Source organism: Prunus mume, linkage group LG8 (assembly GCF_029339155.1).
Source record: "Prunus mume cultivar Tortuosa linkage group LG8, ASM2933915v1, whole genome shotgun sequence".
Classification (NCBI taxonomy): Eukaryota; Viridiplantae; Streptophyta; class Magnoliopsida; order Rosales; family Rosaceae; genus Prunus; species Prunus mume.
The window spans coordinates 23,484,403-23,501,333 of record NC_142705.1 but is presented as its reverse complement, the minus strand read 5'-3'; the positions used below and the strand labels follow the sequence as shown (position 1 = coordinate 23,501,333).

The window sequence follows — 16,931 nt, the reverse complement described above, 5'->3', positions numbered from 1 at the left end:
CAAAAATACTCCATTTATCATATCCTTATTAGTAAAGATTTTTACCATTAACACGTAATTTTTCTTAAAATTTATACATAACCATATTAGTTATAAAAGAAATAGAAAAAGAGAAAATAAAAAAAGAAGTGTATTATTGGTCACAGTACGCAACATTAGAATAACCGAGGAATTCCCCCCATTTAAAAACCCTCGTCCAAACACCGAACCCTCCACTTTTCCCCAACTCTTCCCTCCTTTCTCTCTCTCTCTCTGATTCTCGGAGGCGCAAAACTCAAAAACACACAAAAACAAATAAACGCCTCCGACCAAATCCTTTATCCTTTTACTTCTCCTTCCCCAAACCCTAAGCTCCTCCGATGGCCACCGATCCTACCCAGCAGCAGCAGCAACTGGCCATAATTCTGGGCCCCGACCCGACCCACTTTGAAACCCTAATCTCTCATCTTATGTCCTCCAGCAACGACCAACGATCCCAGGCCGAAGCCCTCTTCAACCTCTGCAAGCAGGCCCACCCGGATGCCCTCCTTCTCAAGCTCCTCCACGTCTTGCAATCCTCGACCCGACCCGAGTCCAGGACCATGGCCGTCATCCTCCTCCGCCGCCAGCTCACCCACGATGACTCCTTCCTCTGGCCCCGCCTCACCCCCAACACCCAGTCCACCCTCAAGTCCCTCCTCCTCTCCTCTCTCCAATCCGAGTCCTCCAAATCCATGTCCAAGAAGCTCTGCGATACCATTTCCGAGCTCGCCTCCTCCCTTCTCCCCGAAAACCAGTGGCCTGAGCTTCTCCCTTTCATGTTCCAGTGCGTCACCTCTGACAATCCCAAACTCCAGGAATCGGCTCTCTTGATTTTCGCCCAATTGGCGCATTACATCGGCGAAACCCTCGTTCCTCACTTGACTACCCTCCACGAGGTCTTCTTCCGATGCCTGTCCACCTCCGCCAAGAGCGCCGACGTCAGAATCGCTGCGCTCGGGGCGTCAGTGAATTTCATCCAGTGCTTGACTAGTGCGGCCGAGAGGGACAGGTTCCAGGACTTGTTGCCGCTGATGATGCAGACGTTGACCGAGGCGTTGAATTGCGGGCAGGAGGCGACTGCGCAGGAGGCTCTGGAGTTGTTGATTGAATTGGCAGGGACTGAACCGAGGTTCTTGAGAAGGCAGTTGGTGGATGTGGTGGGGTCCATGCTTCAGATTGCCGAGGCCGAGTCCTTGGAGGAAGGGACAAGGCATCTGGCCATTGAGTTTGTGATTACCTTGGCCGAGGCCAGGGAGAGGGCACCTGGGATGATGAGGAAGTTGCCGCAGTTCATTCAGAGGTTATTTGCGATTCTCATGAACATGTTGTTGGACATTGAGGATGAACCTGAGTGGCACGCGGCCGATACAGAGAATGAGGATGCCGGGGAGACAAGCAATTACGGGTTTGGACAGGAGTGTTTGGATAGGCTCTCTATTTCCCTGGGTGGGAATACCATTGTCCCAGTTGCTTCAGAGGTTTTCCCAGCTTTCTTGGCTGCTCCTGAGTGGAAAAAGCACCACGCTGCACACATTGCCCTTGCTCAGATTGCTGAGGGTTGCTCCAAGGTATAAATAACTCATCCTTCGATTTTGTGTTGCCAATGTTGGAGCTTCTGCTATGTGTATAAGCGCTTACTTGATTAGTTATGTATGTGAGCCGTGGACAGTAACGGTAATGTGAGCTTTGGACGCATTTGATATTGTATTTTTCTTCAGGATGATTAGTCATTACTGTAGGTGATCTCATGCCTTTCATACACAGCTTCATAATGAAATAACTTCTCACTTTATTTATGCATGTATTCCTCTGCTGGCTATATTATTCTCTTCCGAGTGGCCTGCTCTAACATTTGCACTTATTGGCGCAGGTAATGATAAAGAACCTTGAACAGGTCGTGTCAATGGTGTTGAATTCATTCCAAGATCCCCATCCGCGTGTGCGATGGGCAGCAATTAATGCAGTTGGGCAATTGTCAACGGATTTAGGCCCAGAGTTACAAGTCCAGTATCACCAGCGAGTGCTGCCTGCTTTGGCTGGAGCCATGGATGACTTCCAAAATCCTCGAGTACAGGTTTGTAACACTGTCCAGTACTCAATAGTAGGGCTTCCTTTCCCCATCTTGTAGGGCTGTATGTTCTTTTAACCCAACACCTCCTGCTTAATAAAATAATGTTTAATTATCTTCATTTTCATTACTCTCGTTTTTGCTGCTGTCTGGGTAAAATTTTATCCTTCTTGTAAAGATGAACCGATTAGGCTATGATATATAGTAATACTGGAAAACTGAGCATAATTCATGTAACTATATATTTCGGTAATGGTGTCATTGAATGTTGATTCTTAATTTAGATAATACGGTTCTGCAAAATGAATTGATACCTGATTATTTTTATGTTTTGTTAATCACAGAAATCGTATTAATTTTATGTCTTCTATTTTTTTGAGGGCACAATTGGGGTTTTCTTTTTTTGTTTTTGTTTTTTTGTTGCAGTTTCATTTATTTATTTGTAAATAACAACTTGCACACTAATGCATTTATAAATATCTCCAATACAGAAAATTTCATGCAACTGCAAAATGTGAACCATACATTCTTAGGAAAAGAATTATATGTTATCTACAATAATGTTATGCTCATCCGACAATATGTAGCTCTGGCTCCTTCTTCATGCTTCTAACAGATGAATTAAGCATGCAACTTGAAAACATCTTATGCATGTTAAGATAAGGTTAGAATCCTGAGCCTGAGATGGTGGGTATTTGGGCTTTACAGAACTTTAATGGCACACATCCTAAAACTTATTTGGACATGAGTTCTAGAAATTTTTTTTGTTTTTTGCATCTTCAAATGTCTGCTTCTGCATTTTTTTTTTGGGATGGTAGTCTTCCCCATTCCCTCCTTGTTGAAGTACATGTATGGAAGAGTTCCCTTTAGGTTTGTCCTATAAGTTTTGTGCATGTTCTCCATGAAATTGCACTAAGAGTTGAAACTATGTTTTAATTTTACAAGCGGTTTTGTGTTGACCCAAGTATATCCTTGAAATCATGAAATTCATTGAGTGGTGGCAAAATCACTGCGTACGATTGATTTCTTGTTTATTTATACCTAGACACTCCCTCTCCTTAGTTCTTGATTTTCTAGACATTTATGAGTGATGACATTGATGCTTCTGGTTTCACTCTGCACATCAACTTTATGGTTTTTCTGTATTTCTATGTTACAGGCCCATGCTGCTTCAGCAGTACTCAATTTCAGTGAAAATTGCACCCCAGATATTTTGACACCATACCTGGATGGAATTGTGAGCAAGCTTCTTGTACTTCTACAGGTACATAATCTTCCTATTCAGCAATTTCACATAGAGTATGTTTTTGGTGTATATTCTGGCAGAAGATGTATATATTAGTATATAAATTAAAAGTGATTGGTTGGTGAAACCACTTCATTTTGGTACAAGAGCTGTAGTGGAAAAATATGTAGTATCAGATAAATATTGTGATTAATCATTGCATTCATGGCTCTTTGTTTAGTCACTTTCATAATGTGATGCAGTTAATGTTTTAGTTAGTCAATGAATGGTTCATATTTTGACCTTTGGTAGTTGCAAAGGAAACATGGACTGGAGAACCTTTTTTTTTTGAAAATAACACAGACCAGGGAAGAGATACTAGGGAAGAAACCATGGATAAGGAGCTGACCAAGAATAGAATTAAAAGACTGTTTTTATGGTAGAATCAGATTGATGGTTCTTTGAAGTTTAAGAAAAAGGATTTTTGAGATGTTTGATTTTCACTGTGCTTGGTCAGAATGTCAGCAATATAAATGGGAAAACATCTTGTGGTGAGGCAGAGAAAATAAAGGAGAATAAGTTAATGAGGCTTATGACGGTGATTAAGTTGAAATTGAAAGCCATTGAGTTAAAAATTCAAAGAAATATCTTGCTTAATCTCTTTCCTTTGGTGTGGGAAATCTTTCTCCTTCTTGGTGCAAAGGTGTACTTGCATTTTTGAACTTATATGTTTTATATTTTTGTGTCCCAGAATGGGAAGCAGATGGTGCAGGAGGGTGCTTTAACAGCTTTAGCATCAGTTGCCGATTCGTCACAGGTACTTGCATTTTTAAACCCATTATTAGGTTGCCAATTTCAGTTTATTTAAGAACACAATGATCAGATTTGACATTTGTATTTGTATTTGCAGGAGCAATTCCAGAAGTATTATGATGCTGTAATGCCTTACTTGAAAGCTATCTTGATTAATGCTAATGACAAATCCAATCGCATGCTACGTGCCAAATCCATGGAGTGTATTAGTTTGGTTGGAATGGCTGTTGGAAAGGATAAGTTCAGGGATGACGCTAAGCAGGTGACGATAAATAACATGTTATACATTATCCTTGGTTCCAGATTAACGATGAGAGAGATCCACTATTTATTTATTTAGTTGTTTAGCTGATATTCTGTTTGGTTATTGAAATAATGGTGGCCCTTTGTTTTGTTTTGTTTCGGAAGATTATGGAAGTCTTGATGTCATTGCAAGGATCACAAATGGAGGCAGACGATCCTACAACAAGTTACATGTTACAAGTAAGTTCTTGTAACTTTGAGAAACAACAGGGAAAATGTAGAAGAATGTCCTGCGAATTCTACATATGTAAACTGAATAAACTAACTGCTTAATCATGTTTCAGGCATGGGCCAGACTTTGCAAATGCCTTGGACAGGATTTTCTCCCTTATATGAATGTTGTCATGCCCTCTTTGCTTCAGTCTGCTCAACTGAAGCCTGATGTGACAATTACATCTGCAGATTCAGATGCAGATATTGATGAAGATGATGATAGGTTGGTTGGTTAAATTTTACCTTTTAAGACCTGATACATGTATTGTATTTTGGAAAAACGACAATTTCTTTTCTGGTAATCTTGGATGCTGTTCCTAATTGTTTGTGCTAGAAAAAGGCACTTTTGAGATCCTACTCATTTGGCTGAATGATACTTTATGGCAAAAAGTATCTATAATTTCAGTTTTTGACAGGTTTTGTGTTCTTTATGCAGCATTGAAATGATTACTGTTGGTGATAAACGGATAGGAATTAGGACTAGTGTCCTGGAGGAAAAAGCTACAGCTTGTAACATGCTATGTTGCTATGCTGATGAACTGAAGGAAGGGTTCTTTCCATGGATTGATCAGGTTGATGATGATTCACGTTTTTTTTTGTTTGGGGTTGTGGTGTTTTTATCAACTTCAACAACTAGATAATGACTGTGCTTAAGTTATTGTAGGTTGCTCCAACATTGGTTCCTCTTCTCAAATTTTATTTCCATGAAGAAGTTAGGAAGGCAGCTGTTTCAGGTATTAGCTAGACCAGTTCTTGAATTTAATTATTTTCTCATATCAGATTCTTTTGGAGCTCTCCTGAAATTCTTTATGTCATTTATCTACTTTCTGCAGCGATGCCTGAGCTGTTGCGTTCAGCCAAATTAGCTGTAGAGAAGGGACTTGCACAAGGTCATAATGAGTCTTATATCAAGCAGTTGTCTGATTACATAATACCAGCATTGGTTGAAGCACTACACAAGGTCTTGGAATCTTTGGTTCATTTGGTCTTCAGCAATGATCAGTCATATTTTTTGCTATTTTTTGTGTTTATTTTCAATGCAAGTGACCTTGGTTTTGATGCCTTTGAACATATTTGGTGTGCAGGAGCCTGAGGTAGAAATTTGTGCAAGCATTTTAGATGCGTTAAAGGAATGTGTGCAGGTTTGTGGCATCAATTGATATTTGTTCCGTGTAATAGAACTCATAAACAAATGAATGTGTTTCATATCTGTTATTTTTCCTGCATCTCTCTGTCCCAACTAGGTGTTAATACATTTTATTTGCATGTTACTGATGCTAATAAGTTGTTAACTTAAGTTACTGTTTTAGTTATTTGCTATACACTATTACCTACATGTGCAATACCTACTTACACCAGTGTATTTTTCTTTTCTGTTCAATTTCACACTCCTCAAAGCTTCACTAATTTTTATTTTTAGTATGTGAAAATAACTGATTTGTGCTTGGCACAATAAAATTCTGATCAGTTTTACTAGTTACTTTGAAATTGCCGGTGGTGATTCTTGCCTTTAATATGAAAAATGTGTGCTTCTAGATAATAATTTATATCTGTTGATTCAATTTCAACAAGTAAACTTAATAATTTCTACCATAAAATCAGAAAATTATTATAAATGACATCAGTGTTTGTATTTTGAAGGAAAATAAAACCCATGAAAGCAATCTTGCCTTCAGGTTATGTTTTATATTGACTTCACTAGTTGATTGACTGTTATTGAATTACGTGATAAAAGATTCTCCGTTAACATCCAATATCCTTTCCTGGATTTTATGTTTTTTTATAAATGTTTTTAGCCTTCTGTATTTGGCACTAGCCGAAAAAAGCCTTCTATTGGCCTGTGCTTTGTTTATAATTTAGTCACTTATAATAAAATCAAGTATGTTGGATACTATACTGGAAGGATGTTCAACACTTGTGTCTGCTTTATGGAGTTTTACCACTAAATAAGTGTTTTTTGAAGTTTCCTTTCATTGGAGTTTAACCACTGTGCTGCATACTGCTATTGTGTTATGAAGTTGGATCTATTTTAATGTGGTATTTCTTTCAGATTTCTGGAGTACTTCTTGATGAAAACCAAGTTAGGTGCATCGTGGATGAAATCAAACAGGTGGTTACAGCCAGTTCATCAAGAAAACAAGAGCGAGCAGAAAGGGCCAAGGCAGAGGACTTCGATGCAGAAGAAGGAGAACTGCTTAAGGAAGAAAATGAACAAGAAGAAGAACTTTTTGATCTGGTAAGCTTTGAGATTTAGGATATTTTGATGATCTTTTAGTGAAAAAGAAGGAACTGAACGCTGAGTTTTTCTTTTAATGCTTTATTGCTTTCCCTGATGAAGGTCGGTGATTGCTTGGGATCGTTGATTAAGACATTCAAGGCATCTTTCATACCTTTCTTTGATGAGCTTTCAACTTACGTAACACTTATGCTGGTAAATCACCCTTCCTCTCGTTTTGTTTGTCTTGTTTAACTACTTCTAAAGCTATGGTAGTTTTCCATTTTAGTTTTGTACTGGCAGATTGAGATGTGTGTTGCATGTGACTCAGATTGTAATGTGCATTAAATATTTTCAAAATTACTTGTTATTCTTACTAAAATAAAATTATAAATCGAGATTTATAATCAATCTTTGTCAATTATTTGATTTTATTATTAAGTAAGAAATTTCCAGAATAGAAATTATTGATTAAGGAAATAAGAAATAAGGTACATGGTTGAGACAACAATAATACTAGTAACCAATAACATAAGAGATGATGAAATGGAGTTATTAAATAAGATTTTGAAAGGAGGGCTATAATATTGATAGAAAAGGAAAAGAAAACAGACTTATTACTCCGAACATCGTTATTTGTATATATGTTGTATATATACTATGCATAAGGGGGATCCCATATAACTGTAGCTGTAGCAGGATCCATATCAACTTTCTATGTGCTGTCCATATTATTAATACCATCGATAATTCGTTTATACAGTTGTTGATATTATGTTGATGTACATCCCACCCTAGCTACAGTGAAAACAGAATCTCATTTATGAAGGGCCCTACACACACACACACACACACACACTCATTTATATATGTAGGAAACTGCTATTGGCATTCCAGAAAAGTCAGCATACCTTCCTCCCTTATGCTTTTACAAAGGAGTGCAAGATGACTTTTTTTGAAGTGCCAATAATAGCTTCACGAAAGGGATTCCCAGTTTTGCTGGAAATGGGGTCTGCTTGTAGGGCACACTCGACTTCATAGATCAACATTGTATAGACGTGCATGAGTTTTAGTTATACATCACCACTGCTTACCCCTTCTCACACTGGATGAGTTAATCTGCTCCTTGAACATCGGAGTTTTGACCATCATCATCTGGTTATGGACGGGTTTGCATGATTGTTGTGAATTTAATTTGATGTTGACAGTATCACACTATTTATCTCCGACTCGTGTGGGGTATCCTTGAAGCTTTAGTTATACATCACCGATGCGTATGCCTTCTCACACTGGATGAGTTAATCTGCTCCTTGAACATTGGAGTTTGACCATCATCATCTGGTCATGGACTGGTTTGCATGACTGTTGTGAATTTAATTTGATGTTGACAGCATCACACTATTTATTGTGTCTACTTTGTAAAAAGAAGTTACTTTGGATATTTAACATGAAATGGAGTGTAATTCGTAAATTGACATGTTAAATCTAGGCAAACAAGAACGAAGCAGCTATGAAAAAAATACATGTTCTTAGTATTTTTTGTATTCCCTTACGTGTTCGAGTTTATGATTTGAACTCATGTACTTACAAGAATTTTTCTGATGGCTTATTGATGGAGCAGGGTAAGGATAAAACTGCGGAAGAGAGGCGGATTGCCATTTGTATATTTGATGATATGGCAGAGCATTGCCGTGAAGCAGCTCTTAAGTAAGCAGTTTTGTTTGTATTATGTTGGAAGGGTGATGATTTTGGCAATCCAAAATCACTCAAAAATAACCTCATGCACTCCTCTTGTATGTGAGAGTAGAGGAGTGTGGGAGTTTGGAGTGCCTAAATCATCTCCCATATTGGAATCTTGATTCCTATTTTCTCCTCATGTAACCAAATGACAATTGGTGAAACAGATACTATGATACCTACGTTCCTTTCCTATTGGAAGCTTGCAATGATGAAAGTTCAGATGTTCGTCAGGTTTGTACTCCTATTGATTGTGTTACAGTGCATATTTAGTTATCATAGTGACAGTTAACAGCAAAGAACATCTACTTCAGGCTGCAGTTTATGGGGTCGGTCTTTGCGCTGAGTATGGTGGATCTGTGTTTAAACCGCTTGTTGGAGGTAGGTTGCTTTGCTCTTGCTTCGTTTCTGTATTTGTTTGGAGTTGTTTCCTTGTATGTTTTCTGATGGGTGTTATTTTTCAATTTTTTCCCTCTGCAGAAGCTCTTTCTAGGTTGGATATGGTAATCAGGCACCCTAATGCACAACATTCTGACAATGTGATGGCATATGACAATGCTGTTTCAGCTTTTGGGAAAATTTGCCAGTTCCATCGTGACAGTATAGATGCAACACAGGTAGATGATATTCTTTTGCTTCAAACTCTGATCTTTCGTACATCTTTCGTATTTCTCTATGCTCATTTCCTTGTTTTTACTTCTGTCGATGTGTCTATACTTGGCGTCATGCTAAAAAATTGATCGTTTGAGGCATAAATGGTGTACCATTAACTTACTGCTTGTTCTGTACCATAACCACTCAGAGTGATGATTGCATCCTATTTATATTGTGTCATGTTCAAACCCAACAATTCCTTAATGCAGCCTACTCAAGCCCAACAATCCCTTAATGCTGCCGACTTAAGGCCTGTTTGGGACTGCTTCTGGGAGGGCTAAAACCGATAGTGCTTCTGACAATGTTTGGCAGAAAAAATTAAAAGTGCTTCAGGGTCATAAAAGCGCTTACTGGAGAAACACTCAAGCGCTTCTTCTGGAAGCACCCGACGCGCTTCTAGTAAACGCATTTATGAGCAGAATTGCTTCCTACAAGAGCAATCCTAAACAGGCCCTCCATCAACTAAATTGATTTGTATTCTGGGTTTTGATCTCTTTGGAGGAATTCCAGCATGCTCAATCCGATGCTCTCAGTATGATCAAATGTCCCTATTAAATTGATTTGCGTTCATTAGAAGCCGTGTTGTGATAAGATAAACTATGTCATCCATTGAATCACGCACATCATCTTTCAGTGCTAGGTTAGAGTCAACTCAAAGTTGGTTGATGGCGGTGCTGCAGGGTTTGTAGAATAAACATAGTTGATTGCTAGGTGAAGCTTTTCAGGGTGGGTAATTAGTATCCATTAGGTGTTAGGAATGTGGTTGTGATGGTGATGGTGATGGTGATTTGGCCCAATATTTTTACCCCATCCCAAATCAGCACACTTGTAAATAGATAGCTGCATTTGATTAGTCGGCTAGTGCTTTGCTGATTTACTGATGTGAATGAAAAATAACTGAGATGTCGAATTGTTACCCTTGGGGCCATTTCAATTCTGAAATGAAGTCACAATTTTGTGTCAGAAGTTCTGTATATGTGCTACTGCTATTTGTTCAACCGTTTACTAGCATTATACTTCCTCACAATGCTTTTCTTTACATTTTTTGTCATACACAATGATTTTTTTCCCGATCTATCTATTAACATATCAAGTCTGGTTGTGGATATTTAATATTGGCCTTTCTGTTGTTTCACATATCCATTTTGTTTGGCAGCTTGTCCCAGCCTGGTTAAGCTGTTTACCTATAAAAGGTGATTTGATTGAGGCCAAGGTTGTCCATGACCAGCTATGTTCAATGGTTGAAAGGTAAAAAAACTGGAATTTGGAGATTGTTGAATTGTTAATAGATAAATGTTTGCATGTCTTTTTTTGGTCAGTATTATTTTCCACTCTTCAATGCCTACTATTTAATTGTCCAAGGTGATTGTATAATGAAAAGTAATTGCATTGTTTACAGGTCAGATAGAGAGCTTTTAGGGCCCAATAATCAATATCTTCCCAAAATAGTTGCGGTTTTTGCTGAGGTATGTAGTGGTTTTCTGATGCACGTACTAATCTCACTCATTATTGTGAACTATTAGGTCTCTCTCTCTCTCTCTCTCTCTCTCTCTCTCTCTCAATTGGGCCAATGTGCTGTAGGTTTTATGCGCTGGTAAAGATTTGGCAACAGAGCAAACTGCTAGTCGTATGGTTAGTCTATTAAGGCAGCTTCAACAAACTTTACCGCCCTCTACCCTAGAATCAACCTGGTCATCCTTGCAGCCCCAGCAACAGCTTGCATTGCAATTTATACTCTCATCATAATTCTTTAGCCTTGGCATTGGCTTATGTTTGTGGAAACTGCTGCTTCTGGTCATTATATTTCCCTTTGCATTGGTGGGATATGCAATTTCATTTATCAGGAAAGCTCATGGGGTGGGCACATGATTGTTTGGAAGCGGATGTCTGGTCTGCGTTTTGATAGTGCATTCTTTTGATTTTGTGTTCCAAAATTATTTCTCATGGTTTGGCGCCAATGCCTTGTTGCATTTTTGTCGGCGGAGGATGAAAAAAGTTAGGGATAGTGAAAGTTTTGCAATACAGTGTGCATATTATAGACGATCCAGTACTCCTAAGCTTCAAAAGATTGAAGTCAACAAAAGGATTGTGTACAATTGTGGCTTTTAGTTTTGTATGTTAAAGGTCAAGGTGTGTGATGAAGACATCTTGTATCAGTTTTGGTGCTTTATATTTTTGAAATGTAAAACAGTTTAATATAAGTTTGTTTTGCATTTGGTTTCATTGTTCAGCACATATCCTTGTCACCCTTGAGCATCTACTTTTGCTATCTGCACTGCACTTCAACTACATTTACGTTGCTGGGGCCTATACATAGCATCAATGATTCTTATGTGACTTTGTACAATACATATAATGGTTGGGAATCTCCTAGTCCTTTGGAATTAGTTAGCAGTTATGTGAGTCACAACTACCGGAGGCCAAAATGATTTAGTTTGGGGTTTTCATTCCAAGGAAGTTTGGCTCGTTATATTTAGAGTGGTGAATTGATGATGGAGACGTAGTTTGTTTGGCCTTCTTCGTCATTGTTTGTTATCTACGTGGCAGGTTTTATCACAAAAGTTCTCAATGTAAGGATTTTATTACAAAAGAACTCGGTGTAAGTGTAATTTGAGATGTCCTACTTCTGACTCTATTTTAAGCCCGATTAGAGTTTTCTCGAGCTTAATTTGATCTTAATATTTAGAGTAGTGAAACAATGGAGTTGGTTTGGTCTTGTTTTATCACAATAGTAGCCCTCTCAGTGTAATTTGAGATCTACTACTTACAAGTTACAACCCCATTTGAAGTTTACCCCTGTCAAAATCTTCTTTAGCTTACTCTAACATGATCTAAAGAACTGAGTTGCTCCACTTATTGTGCAGTTGAGTTGTCATCTTACCATGTCTGCTCAACCTCACCTCGAATGATGGTAATGTTTCTAAGTGTACTCGGACAAACTAGGCTATAATATTTTATTACTCTTTTGGGGTCATGCCCTTTAGCCCTAGCCCCATTTCGGGGTTGTTATGATATGGTCCAACTTAACTGCCTGCCTAGATTCAATGTATGGTTGGGTCAAAGCTGTGACGACCTGTCTAGTCTGGGTGTCTTTCATCTCAAAAGGTCTTGGTGTCAGATTCCAAACATTAGAATTTACTTATTTTTAATATAAGTGATAATTTAAATTACGTGGAAGATGAGATTTCTCATATACACACTACAAAGATGTTATGAGGGTTCGAACTTGACACTATTAGTCTTCAAATCAATGTCATTACTACTAGTTTTCAAGTCAATGTCATTTTTCATCCGTTGGTAAAGATTATTGGTTATCTAATGATGGACAGTAGTAAACCCATAATTTCAAACAAATACACATATAACTCAAGTGCTAACTAATTAATAAGTTAATATGACACTTGTCATTTATTTTTACCAACTTCACAACATATTTTCATACTCCGAGAACCGCTTATTTTTTTTCAAGGATAATCTAGGCAAATGATGGGTTAGAGTAGAAATTGTTTGATCATCTAAACTGTGCAAACAAACACAATGGAAATCAAATGCCTAAGCAATTTTCAATTTTACTAATTTCATGAATGATTGATTTATGAATAAGAAATTAAGAAATAGATGTGTGTGGTGCGCGTGACTGGTATTGCTACATTTGTTAGTTTTGGCTCTATTACATTGTGCATGTCTTCTAAAGAATTGGGGCAATATTCCTATGGATCATGAGCAGCACGTAGATGACAAACTTATTAAAAGGCTTCCATGTTTGAAGATTTATGTATATCTAATGATGAGGATGGTGAGTATCATCGTCATAGTACATACAGAGACCCAATGTTTTATATATTTCAAAATTTTTAAATAGAAACAATATTATAATAAAGATTAAAAAAAATATAGAAAGAATCTAGTAATAATATAATGATGAAATAACAAGGTTTGTCTGGTGACGCAAGGAGGAGTAAAACAAACGCAGCTTGTTGCATATTAAGATATTATATTTGTGTATTCTGTCCATGAACATATATGACTTGGTCTTCACCGAAATTCAAAAGATCCATTTGTGCTTTTTTGGTCCCTTTGATTCTTTTCTTATCTAGAAGAGCATTTTGGTGCCTCCAAGTGGCAGCCTTTCGTGCCTTCACGACTTTTTTTGTCAAATGCTTGACTTGGAGAGAAGAGAGGGGACAAAGTTTGAGCCCCTTACCCTACAAGGCCTTAAATGGTAACGCCCGTTTTTGTGTTATGTCCTTAATGTCCCTCCACAACTAAGACTTGTTTTCTCTTGTTTGTTTGTAAATAGGGTGACATTTTTTTTTTGGGGGTTAGAAAAGTTAGAATTTAATTGGGATATAAAATATTAGAACTTATAAGGAATTTGTAGTTTAAGTGATTAAGAGTGTTTATCGTTGTATTCGAGGTCTTATGATCGATTACCCATACTTAACTACCGCTTGTTTAGAAAATATAGAACTTCATTTGGTTTGTGTGTATTACTCTAACTAGACTAGTAGTGTATAGTTTAATTGGTTGAATTCTTCCACTTTATTCACGTGGGAAAAAGTTCGAGACTCCAATGAATATTTGTGTGTAAACCCCACTCCTCCAACTGCTTGTACTTAAAAAACACAGTATATATTATTCTAACTTGAATTGATGGCATGTTGAGAAAATCGTAACAATGGCAAGTAACGCATGAGATGGGGAACCATAATCGGTTATTTTGTCAAATGCCAAAAGGGTATTTATGGAAAAAGAATACAAGTCTCCTCTGACAGATAATTTTTCAACATTGAACTTTAAGTATACGTCCCATAAGATAACAAACAGAAAAGGACAGAGAGCTCCTAAACCATCCAATTGCATATAGAAAACTCAGAAAACCTTTGAATATATAAATCCCCTACCACAACCAAACAAGGAGATGAAGACGAGCTCTCCACTACTATTGAGAGCTGGCTACCTTATACAGAGACAGAGTGCCTTCTTCCAATTCATTCTCTGATCAGCCTTCCTTAAATCAAACCCATCTCTCTCTCTCTCTCTCATCTCCAACCATCTTAATTATTTTCTTGCACATTTAATTTGCAATGGAATTTCAGTTCCAACAGCAGAACCAAATTTGCTTCCCAGCCGCAGCAGCTAACAAAGCTGTAGGCATTCCAATGAGCAAAGTGGGAAAGTCGAAGGGAAGAACTAGAAGCAACAACACAAACAAGTTTGTTGGTGTGAGGCAAAGGCCTTCAGGGAGATGGGTAGCTGAGATCAAAGACACCACACAGAAGATAAGAATGTGGCTTGGAACCTTTGAGACTGCCGAAGAGGCTGCTCGAGCTTACGATGAAGCTGCCTGCCTTCTTCGCGGCTCAAATACTCGAACCAACTTCATTACACATGTCTCTTTGGATTCTCCTCTTGCTTCTCGAATCCGAAATCTACTTAACACCAAAAGAGGAGGATCAAACAAACAAGTAATAGAGCAAACTAGTTCTGGTATTGGTGATCATGATGATATGAATGCCTCACATCCTCCCACATCTTCTACTACTAGTAATGACAAGTACATGACTAGCAATATTAGCACTGCTAGTACAAGCACTTGTAATTCCACCAGCAGTGGCAGTGATACACTTTCTAGTGAGGTGTTTCAAGATTCTCAGCTGTTTGATGATGTCTACAGACCAGATTTGAGACACTGCAATGAGGAATTTGAGTTGAGCTCTTCTGCTTCTCAATCCAATCTTTCATGGGGTGGATTTGAACCCGGGGTTGACGAGTTCTCATTTGCCCAACAAGTGTTTGATTTGCCGAAACATCAGGCAGCTGCTGCTGCTTCTTCTTCTACTACTTCTAGTACTACTACCACTACCACAGCAGTTGAAGCTGATTCGGAGTTTCTGGAATTCGAAAGGATGAAAGTTGAAAGACAGATATCAGCTTCCCTCTATGCAATGAATGGAGTGCAAGAGTATATGGATACAGTTTATGATCCTAACGAACCCTCTTGGGATCTTCCACCAATATGTCCTTTGTTCTGCTGAATATGAAGGTTTTCTTTAGCGATCAAGGAATTTTCATCTCTCTTTCATTCTTGTCATCTTTCTTTTTTTCTTTCGCTTTAAACTCTCAAAAGGGGTTTATGGTATACGACCGGATTATAATAACTGAGAAACTGTTAGAGATAAAGATGGATACTTATTTGTATAACTTATTCTTGCTGATTTAAAGATGTCTGCAGAACATACATATATGGAGAAGTTACACTTAATGTTATTTAAAGCTTTCCTCAATCATAAAATGTCTTTCTTTCCCAGAATCCCAGCAATCATATGTTGATTTAAATATACCCATGTCCCCTATTGTCCAAATCAACTATCTTCCTTGGGGAGAAAAATAGATATAGTTGATATGTTACAGGTAACAATTAAGAAACAAAATGCACCCTTCCTCTAACAGCTAAACATAAGAAACTCCGAGGACTGATCCTTTACTGCCGACTCGCGATTTCACCTTTCACCCAGTTGGAGAACCTGTGGCAGTAAGGACAGTCTTGACCTGAAATAGCATTTTAAGGTCCATGATCAACCTGTTCAAGCAAAAAAAATAAAAGAATAAAACGAAAACGATAGCATATGTTAAGGGCAGCTATAGTAGCGTGGTTAATTTTGCTGAGCCAAACAAAATGTTGAAACTAGATTTGGTTTAGGGGAGTGGAGCTTGATCCCTAAGAAACCTGTCATTATAATTTATATAAACTCAACATTGGCTTGTGGGGAGGTATGCAATCATTTCCATTCACTGGCTAAAGCAATTCTTGCAAACATGGAATATTACATTAAGCCTCTAGTCAGGAATGTGTGAAAGCATTTCTTCTTGTGAGAAATCCTACTCCAACATCAGATAACGCTTCTCTATAACCCTTGCTCATTTCCTTACCTTGCTAGATGTTGATGGTTTTGAAAACAGTTCCGAAATTGATAAAGAAAAGATGTTGAACCATAAAAATGCAACCCCTGTAGTCTTTAAAGTATGTTGTTGGTTTATTTTATGTCCTTCACTACTTAAAATGGAGTTTTGATGTTAGTTTGTGTGTGTGTGTGTGACGCAAAGGAATTTATGTGTACAAGTACATGAAAAATAGGTTATCCATGCATAATGTGTTTGATACTCCTTCACAAAATATACTTATGGCATGTTTGCTAACTTGGAATGAGGGTGAACGTGCATTGAAGTGAGTATGAGCCACTCCCACTCCTAAGCATTTTCATTGAACTGTTTACTAATTGTCTGGAATCAGAATTAAATTGTAGCAATTCTCATTAACTGTTTACTAAATTGTTAAGAATGAGAAGGAAAACTGATTTGATTATTAAAGTTCTCTTTTACAAAAGATTTTAAATTTAATATATAACAATATGTTTAATAAATAAATAATAAGAAGATACTATTCTAAACTATCTATTCATAAAATTATGTTGGAAAAAATTATATACAAGCTAACTAACTAACTAGAAAATACCAAAATAATAAGAAGTGGCTAAGTTGAGCTTAAAAGAACAATAGACATGAGAAAGTGTTTGAATTTTGTTAAGTTGCAACATGTTGTGTTGCGAAAATTAGGAATCATTGTACTCTCCATGAGCGTGGTAACATTTTCCTATGCTTTTACACACCTCACCAAATCA

General features: G+C 37.7%; 2 protein-coding genes across 2 annotated transcripts; both read left to right on the top strand.

The window, feature by feature from the left end:
• Positions 1–210: 210 nt before the first annotated feature.
• Positions 211–11,472, top strand: LOC103338967 (uncharacterized). Its single transcript, XM_008242242.2, has 20 exons — positions 211–1,589; positions 1,892–2,095; positions 3,249–3,353; positions 4,066–4,131; positions 4,225–4,389; positions 4,536–4,610; positions 4,715–4,866; positions 5,080–5,215; positions 5,308–5,377; positions 5,477–5,604; positions 5,729–5,785; positions 6,694–6,879; positions 6,982–7,074; positions 8,480–8,565; positions 8,763–8,829; positions 8,910–8,976; positions 9,076–9,212; positions 10,406–10,497; positions 10,649–10,715; positions 10,831–11,472. The coding sequence occupies exons 1-20, from the start codon at positions 360–362 to the stop codon at positions 10,993–10,995; spliced, it is 3,348 nt and encodes a 1,115-aa protein (XP_008240464.1). The 5' UTR covers positions 211–359; the 3' UTR covers positions 10,996–11,472.
• A 2,654-nt stretch (positions 11,473–14,126) lies between these two features.
• LOC103338966 (ethylene-responsive transcription factor ERN1-like) lies at positions 14,127–15,699 on the top strand. The gene has a single exon (XM_008242241.2). The coding sequence runs from the start codon at positions 14,337–14,339 to the stop codon at positions 15,285–15,287; it is 951 nt and encodes a 316-aa protein (XP_008240463.2). The 5' UTR covers positions 14,127–14,336; the 3' UTR covers positions 15,288–15,699.
• Positions 15,700–16,931: the final 1,232 nt, after the last annotated feature.